Source organism: Somniosus microcephalus, chromosome 7, assembly GCF_052327205.1.
Source record: "Somniosus microcephalus isolate GS21.2 chromosome 7, FLI_Smic_1.0, whole genome shotgun sequence".
Taxonomy (NCBI): domain Eukaryota; kingdom Metazoa; phylum Chordata; class Chondrichthyes; order Squaliformes; family Somniosidae; genus Somniosus; species Somniosus microcephalus.
In genome coordinates, this window is record NC_140993.1 from 269,374,767 (window position 1) to 269,383,500 (window position 8,734).

The window sequence follows — 8,734 nt, forward strand, 5'->3', positions numbered from 1 at the left end:
CCCTCCTCTCTCTAATCCCACAGCCAGACCCTCCTCTCTCTAATCCCACAGCCAGACCCTCCTCTCTCTAATCCCAGCCAGGCCCTCCTCTCTCTAATCCCACAGCCAGACCCTCCTCCCTCTAATCCCACAGCCAGACCCTCCTCTCTCTAATCCCACAGCCAGACCCTCCCTCTCTCTAATCCCACAGCCAGACCCTCCTCTCTCTAATCCCACAGCCAGACCCTCCTCTCGCTAATCCCACAGCCAGACCCTCCTCTCCCTAATCCCACAGCCAGACCCTCCTCTCCCTAATCCCACAGCCAGACCCTCCTCTCCCTAATCCCAGCCAGACCCTCCTCTCCCTAATCCCAGCCAGACCCTCCTCTCTCTAATCCCACAGCCAGACCCTCCTCCCTCTAATCCCACAGCCAGACCCTCCTCTCTCTAATCCCACAGCCAGACCCTCCTCTCTCTAATCCCACAGCCAGACCCTCCTCTCTCTAATCCCACAGCCAGACCCTCCTCTCTCTAATCCCACAGCCAGACCCTCCTCTCTCTAATCCCACAGCCAGACCCTCCTCCCTCTAATACCACAGCCAGACCCACCGCTCTCTAATCCCAGCCAGACCATCCTCTCTCTAATCCCAGTTCTTGCCCCCTGCCCTAACCCCAGGGCCCTCTGCCGCTGTCCCGCTCACCTGGCAGCCCTTCTTGTGGTGGAAGCCGACCACGGCGATGTGCAGCACGGGCCCGGAATCCGGCTCCATCCTCAGCCCGGGCTCCAGTTGCGCCTTACCGCGCACTTCCGCCTCCACCAAAACAGCCAGCACACGTGATTAACGTCATCACGCACAGAACGTGCCGCCAGCACCTGACGTCACCCCTATCCTTCTGCGGGTGAGAAGGAGGGGCCAGCGCATGCGCTTAAGCAGCGAGTCGTTCCATGCAATTCCTAGTGTGTTAGGGTCAGTATGATGGTGTTAGGGTCAGTGTGTTAGGGTCAGTGTCAATGTGTTAGTGTCAGTGTGTTAGTGTCAATGTGTTAGGGTCAGTGTAATGGTGTTAGTGTCAGTGTCAATGTGTTAGGGTCAGTGTAATGGTGTTAGTGTCAGTGTGTTAGGGTCAGTGTCAATGTGTTAGGGTCAGTGTGATGGTGTTAGGGTCAGTGTGATGGTGTTAGGGTCAGTGTGTTAGTGTCTGTGTTAGTGTCAGTGTCAATGTGTTCGTATCAGTGTGTTGGGGTCAGTGTGTTGGGGTCAGTGTGTTAGTGTCAGTGTGTTAGTGCCAGTGTCAATGTGTTAGGGTCAGTGTGATGGTGTTAGTGTCAGTGTGTTAGTGTCAGTGTGTTGGGGTCAGTGTGTTGGGGTCAGTGTGTTAGTATCAGTGTCAATGTGTTAGGGTCAGTGTAATGGTGTTGGGGTCAGTGTGTTGGGGTCAGTGTGTTGGGGTCAGTGTGTTGGGTCAGTGTGTTAGGGTCAGTGTGATGGTGTTAGTGTCAGTGTGTTAGGGTCAGCAGTGTGTTAGGGTCAGTGTGTTAGTGTCAGTTTGATATTGTCAGTGTCCTGGCGAATTGAATAACTAGGGTGGTAGATAGGGTTTTAAACTAATGGGGGGGGTGGTGTGGGAGGATTCAGGAAAGGGTAAATTCAAAAGCAGTAAGAGAAATGTCAAGGCTGTAGAGCAAAGTAATGAAATGGGTAAAGATAAGCAGAGTGGGTTAGGAAGGGACAGAAAGATTAATAAAGGTAACAGGGCATCACTGACTAAAGTGACATCAGGGAAAATAGAAAAAGTTTAAAGCTAAAGGCACTATATCTGAATGCACGAAGCATTCGCAACAAAATAGATGAATTAATAGCACAGATAGAAATAAATGGGTTTCATTTAATAGTCATTACAGAGACGTGGTTGCAGAGTGACCAAGGTTGGGAACTAAATATTCCAGGATATTTGACTTTTAGAAGAGACAGGCAAAATGTAAAAGGAGGCGTGGTAGCCCTGATAATAAAGGAGGGAATAAAGATAGTAGAGAGAAAGGATCTTGGCTTGGAAAAACAAAATGTAGAATCAATTTGGGTGGAGCTAAGAAACAACAAGGGGCAGAAAACACTAGTGGGAATAGTCTACAGGCCCTCTAATAGTGTTTGTAGTGTCGGGTAGAGTATAAATCAGGAAATTAGAGATGCATGTAACAAGGGTAATACAGTAATCATAGGGGACTTTAACTTTCATATCGTCTGGGCAAACCAAATTTGCAGAAATGGTGCAGAGGTGGAGTTCATGGAATGCATTCAAGATAGTTTTCTAGATCAGTATGTCAAGCAACCTATGAGGGAATTGGTTATTTTAGATCTAGTACTGCGCAATGAGACAGAGTTAATTAATAACCTTATAGTAAAGGAGCCTCTGGGGAGCAGTGATCATAATATGATAGAATTTATGTTGAGTTTAGAGTGATTTAGTTCTGAAACTAGGGTCCTAAACCTGAACAAAGCAAACTATGTAGGTATGAAAGGCGAGTTGGCTAAGGTGGGTTGAGAAATTAGATTAAAAGATCTGCAGCTACGAGTAGACTGCATTGTGGTGCTGGAGCTGCGGATGGATGAGTTTTGGAGCATTCACGATGCTGAGAGGGTCGTGAGTAGCACGTTTAGTGAGTTGGTCACATCGCAGGTAAAGGGCTGCACAGGCAGAAGGGAAATGGATGACCATCAGGCAGAGCAGTAGAAGCAGGCAGGTAGTGCAGGGGTCCCCTGTGGACATCCCCCTCTCAAACAGGTATACCGATTTGGATACTGTTGAGGGGGATGACTTACCAGAGGAAGGCAGCAGCAGCCAACTTCCTGGCACCAGAGGTGCTTCTGCTGCTCAGGAAGGGAGGAAAAAGAGTGGGAGAGCAACAGTAGTAGGGGATTCTATCGTAAGGGGAACAGATAGGCGTTTCTGTGGCCGTAGACGTGACTCCAGGATGGTTTGTTGCCTCCCTGGTGCCAGGGTCAAGGATGTCATTGAACGACTGCAGGGCATTCTGAAGGGGGAGGGTGAACAGTCAGAGGTCGTGGTTCACATTGGGACCAATGACATGGGTAGGAAGAGGGATGAGGTCCTGCAGCAAGAATTTAGGGAGCTAGGCAACAGACTAAACAGCAGGACCTCAAAGGTTGTAATCTCTGGATTACTCCCGGTGCCACGTGCTAGTGAGTATAGGAATAGGAGGATAGAGCAGATGAATGCGTGGCTAAAGAGTTGGTGCAGGAGGGAGGGCTTTAGTTTCCTTGATCACTGGGCCTGCTTCTGGGGAAGGTGGGACTTGTACAAGTCGGACGGGTTGCACCTGAACCAGAACGGGACAAATATCCTTGCGGGGAGATTTGCTAGCACTGTTTGGGGGGGTTTAAACTAACTTGGCAGGGGGATGGGATACAGAGTGGAGCTATAATAGGGGGTGATGTACAGCCAAATATAGAGGAAAAAGTAAGTCAGACTGGAAGGCAGAGCAAATATGTAATGGCACAAGGGAGTAGGGCAAGGCTAAATGGCATTTATTTTATTGCAAGGAGTCTTACGAATAAGGTGGATGAACTGAAGTTGTTGATGAACACATGGGAGTATGATATTGTTGCTATCACGGAGACATGGTTGAGGGAGGGGCAAGACTGGCAGCTCAATATTCCGGGGTATAGAATCTTCAGGCGAGACAGAGGGGGGGGGGGGGGGTAAAAGAGGAGGGGGTGTCGCAATATTAATTAAGGAGACAATTACTGCTGTAAGGAGGGATGATATATTAACAGGTTCCTCTAATGAGGCCATATTGAGAATACCAAGGTCAATGAAAAAGAAACGAGAAACTGTAAAGGCAGCAAAGAAGTAAAAAAAAGGCTAACCTGATCTTTAGCTGCTAATGTGGCTGACGCCCACGATGTTACATCTTGCTGATAAGGAACAATGTAGGGCAGCGTGCAGAAATTATACAGACAATAGGTGATCGTAAACGCATTACCGTGATGTTTACTTAGCTGTAACCCATTCAGTGAAATGTGGCTTGCCCAGCTCGAACTGCCAGACCAGGAAATCAAATTAAAAGTATACGTGCACAGCTCAGGATTGGCGCAGAATGTACGATGTGTTAATGCTTTCTCAATGCAGGTATAAAAATGTAGCACGCTGTATGAAAAATTGCTTACTCTGTTGGATTCGTCAGACTCTTGCAGGAGTCGGTGCCGATATACCAGAGTAAGACTCCGCGGATAATAAATCGTTTGAACTCTCCAGTTGTATTCGACTCAGTGATTGCTGAACCAGACTGAGGGTAAAAGAATCCGTTCTATCATTATGGGTTGAACTTAAAAACAAAAAGGGGGTTAGCACTTTGCTGGGAGTGTACTATAGGCCCCCAAACAGCCAGGGGGAGATAGAGGAACAGATATGTAGGCAAATCTCAGAGAATTGTGCAAATAATAGGGTAATTATAGTGGGGGATTTCAACTTCCCCAATATTAACTGGGATAGTCAGAGTCTGAAAGGCTTAGAGGGTGCAGAATTCTTAAAGTGCATCCAGGAGAGCTTTTTGAGCCAGCATGTAGAAAGTCCTACAAGAGAGGGGGTGGTACTGGACCTAATTCTAAGGAATGTGGCCGGGCAAGTGGTAGAAGTGTTAGTAGGTGAGCACTTTGGTGACAGTGACCATAATTCGGTGAGATTTAAGGTAGTCATGGAAAAGAACAAGGATGGACCGGAAATAAAGGTTCTAAATTGGGGGAAGGCCGATTTTAATATGATAAGGCAGGATCTGGCCAATGTGGACTGGGATCAGCTACTTGAAGGAAAATCCACATCGGAGCAATGGGAGTCTTTCAGAAAGGAAATTGAGAGAGTACAATGGCAACATGTTCCTGTAAAGGTCAAGGGTGGGACCAACAAGCCCAGGGAACCTTGGATGTCAAGGGATATACGAGAATGGATTAGGAAAAAAAGGGGGGCTTTTGGCAGATACAAAGGACTAAAGACAGAGGAAGCCCTAGAGGAGTATAAAAAGTGCAGGGGGATACTTAAAAAAGAAATTAGGAGAGCGAGGAGGGGCCATGAAATAACACTGGCGAGCAAAATAAAGGAAAATCCTAAGGTGTTTTATAAGTATATTAAGGGCAAGAGGATAACTAGGGAAAGAGTAGGGCCCATTAGGGACCAAAGTGGCAAACTGTGTGTAGAGCCAGAGGATGTAGGTGGGGTTTAAATGAATTTTTTGCATCTGTGTTCACTATGGAGAAGGACGATGTGGACATAGAAATCGGGCAGCGGGACTGTGATATACTTGAACATATTAGCATCGAGAGGGAGGAGGTACTAGCGGTTTTAGCAGGCTTAAAAGTGGATAAATCCCCAGGCCCGGACAAGATGTATCCCAGGCTACTATGTGAGGCAAAGGAGGAAATTGCAGGGGCTCTGACACAAATTTTCAGAACCTCTCTGGCCACAGGGAATGTGCCAGAGGACTGGAAAACAACTAACATAGTACCATTATTCAAGAAGGGTAGTAGGGATAAACCAGGGAATTACAGGCCAGTGAGCCTAACATCAGTGGTAGGGAAATTATTGGAAAAAATTCTGAGGGACAGAATTGGTCTCCACTTGGAGAAGCAGGGATTAATTAGGGATAGCCAGCATGGCTTTGTCAAGGGAAGATCATGTCTGACCAATTTGATTGAATTTTTCGAGGGGGTGACTAGGTGTGTGGATGAGGTTAGTGCAGTGGATGTGGTTTACATGGATTTCAGTAAGGCTTTTGATAAAGTCCCGCATAGGAGACTGGTCAGGAAGGTAAGAGCCCATGGGATCCAGGGTGCCTTGGCACATTGGATCCAAAACTGGCTTAGTGGCAGAAGGTGATGGTGGAAGGTTGTTTTTGTGACTGGAAGCCTGTATCCAGTGGGGTACCGCAGGGATCGGTGCTGGGTCCCTTGCTGTTTGTGGTCTACATTAAGGATTTGGATGTGAATGTAAAAAGTATGATCAGTAAGTTCGCAGATGACACGAAAATTGGTGGGGTGGTAAATAGCGAGGCGGGAAGCCTCAGGCTACAGGACGATATAGATGGGTTGGTCAGATGGGCGGAACAGTGGCAAATGGAATTTAACCCTGAAAAGTGTGAGGTGATGCATTTTGGATGGACTAACAAGGCAAGGGAATACACAATGAATGGTAAGACCCTAGGAAAGACAGAGGATCAGAGGGACCTTGGTGTGCATGTACATAGATCCCTGAAGGCAGCACAACAGGTGGATAAGGTGGTTAAAAAGGCATATGGGATACTTGCCTTCATTAGCCGAGGCATAGAATATAAGAGCAGGGAGGTTATGATGGAGCTGTACAAAACACTGGTAAGGCCACAGCTGGAGTACTGTGTGCAGTTCTGGTCGCCACAGTATAGGAAGGATGTGATTGCTTTGGAGAGGGTGCAGAGGAGATTTACCAGGATGTTACCTGGGCTGGAGCGCTTCAGCTATGAAGAAAGACTGGACAGGCTGGGGTTGTTTTCCTTGGAGCAGAGAAGGCTGAGGGGGGGACCTGATTGAGGTATACAAAATTATGAGGGGCATAGATAGGGTGGATAGAAAGGAACTTTTCCCCTTAGTAGAGGGGTCAATAACAAGGGGGCATAGATTCAAGGTAAGGGGATTTGAGGAAAAACTTTTTCACCCAGAGGGTGGTTGGAATCTGGAACTCACTGCCTGAAAGGGTGGTAGAGGCAGGAACCCTCACAACATTCAAGAAGCATTTGGATGAGCACTTGAAATGCCATAGCATACAAGGCTACAGACCAAATGCTGGAAAATGGAATTAGATTAGACAGGGCTTGATGGCCGGCGCAGACGCGATGGGCCAAAGGGCCTCTTTCTGTGTTGTATAACTCTATGACTCTATGAAGATATGACAGTAGAAAAGCAATGGCAAACATTTAAAGAGATAATTCATAATTCGCAATGAATATACATTCCCTTAAGGAATAAAAACACCACAGGAAAAATGGTCCAACCTTGGCTAACAATAGAAATTAAAGATAGTATTAGATTAAAGGAAGAGGCTTATAATGAAGCCAAAAAAAGCAGTAAGCCTGAGGATTGGGAGGATTTTAGAATTTAGCAAAGGAAGACCAAGACATTGATAAAGAAACGGAAAATAGAATATGAGAGTAAACTAGCGAGAGACATAAAAACAGACCGCAAAAGCTTCTATAGGTATGTAAAAAGGAAAAGATTAGCGAAAGTAAACATGGGTCCCTTACAGGCTGAGACAGCAGAAATTATAATGGGGAATAAGGAAATGGCAGAGAAATTAAACAAATACTTTGTGTCTGTCTTCACGGAAAAAGACACAAAAAACTTCCCAAAAATAGTGGAGAACCAAGGGTCTATGGAGAATGAGGAACTGAAAGAAATTAATATTGGTTAAAAAAATAGTACTGGAGAAATTATTGGGACTGAAAGTCGATAAATCCCTTGGACCTGGTGGCCAACATCCTAGGGTTTTAAAAGAGCTGACTATAGAGATAGTGGATGCATTGATTGTCATCTTCCAAAATTCCATAGATTCTAGAACGGTTCCCGCGGATTGGAAGGTAGCAAATATAACCCCACTATTTAAGAAAGGAGGGAGAGAAAAAATGGGGAACTACAGACCAGTTAGCCTGACATCAGTAGTAGGGAAAATGCTAGAATCTATTATTAAGGACATGGTAACAGGGCACTTAGAAAATAATAATAGGATTGGGCAGATTCAACACAGATTTATGAAAGAGAAAGCATGTTTGATGAATCTGTAGAGTTTTTTGAGGTTGTAATGAGCAGAATAGATAAGGGGGAACCAGTGGATGTGGTGTATTTGGATTTTCAGAAGGCTTTTGATAAGGTGCCACACAAGAGGTTACCAAACAAAATTAGGGCTCATGGGATTGGGGGTAATATACTGGCATGGATTGAGGATTGGTTAACGGACAGAAAACAGAGAGTAGGAATAAACGGGCCATTTTCAGGTTGGCAGGCTGTAACTAGTGGGGTACCACAAGGATCAGGGCTTGGGCCTCAGCTATTCACAATCTACATCAATGATTTGGATGAGGGGACCAAATGTAATATATCCAAGTTTGCTGATGATACAAAGCTGGGTGGGAATGTAAGTTGTGAGGAGGATGCAAAGAGGCTTCAAGGGGATATAGACAGGCTAAGTGAATGGGCAAGTACATGGCAAATGGAATATAATGTGGAGAAATGTGAAGTTATCCACTTTGGTAGGAAAAATTGAAAAGCAGAGACTGTTTAAATGGCGAGAGATTGGGAAATGTTGGTGTCCAGAGGGACCTGGGGGTCCTTGAACATGAATCACTGAAAGTTAACATGCAGGTACAGCAAGCAATTAGGAAAGCAAATGGTATGTTAGCCTTTATTACAAGAGGATTTGAGTGTAAGAGTAAAGACGTCTTACTGCAATTATATAGGGCCCTGGTGAGACCACACCTAGAGTATTGTGTACAGTTTTGGTCTCCTTACCTAAGGAAGGATATACTTGCCATAGAGGGAGTGCAACGAAGGTTCACCAGACTGACTCCTGGGATGGGGGGATTGTCCTATGAGGAGAGATTGAGTAGACTAGGCCTATATTCTCTAGAGTTTAGAAGAATGAGAGGTGATCTCATTGAAACATACAAAATTCTAACAGGGCTTGACAGGGTAGATGCAGGGAGGATGTTTCCCCTGGC

At 45.9% G+C, this 8,734-nt stretch overlaps 1 protein-coding gene across 1 annotated transcript in view; it reads right to left on the minus strand.

Moving 5' to 3' along the window:
• The window catches only part of avl9 (AVL9 homolog (S. cerevisiase)), a 124,954-nt gene extending 124,116 nt beyond the window's left edge, over positions 1-838 (minus strand). Inside the window, exon 1 of the mRNA XM_085993772.1 lies at positions 681-838. Coding sequence (XP_085849898.1) covers positions 681-749 — 69 coding nt within the window. The 5' untranslated portion in view covers positions 750-838. The remainder of the gene's footprint in view (positions 1-680) is intronic.
• Positions 839-8,734: the final 7,896 nt, after the last annotated feature.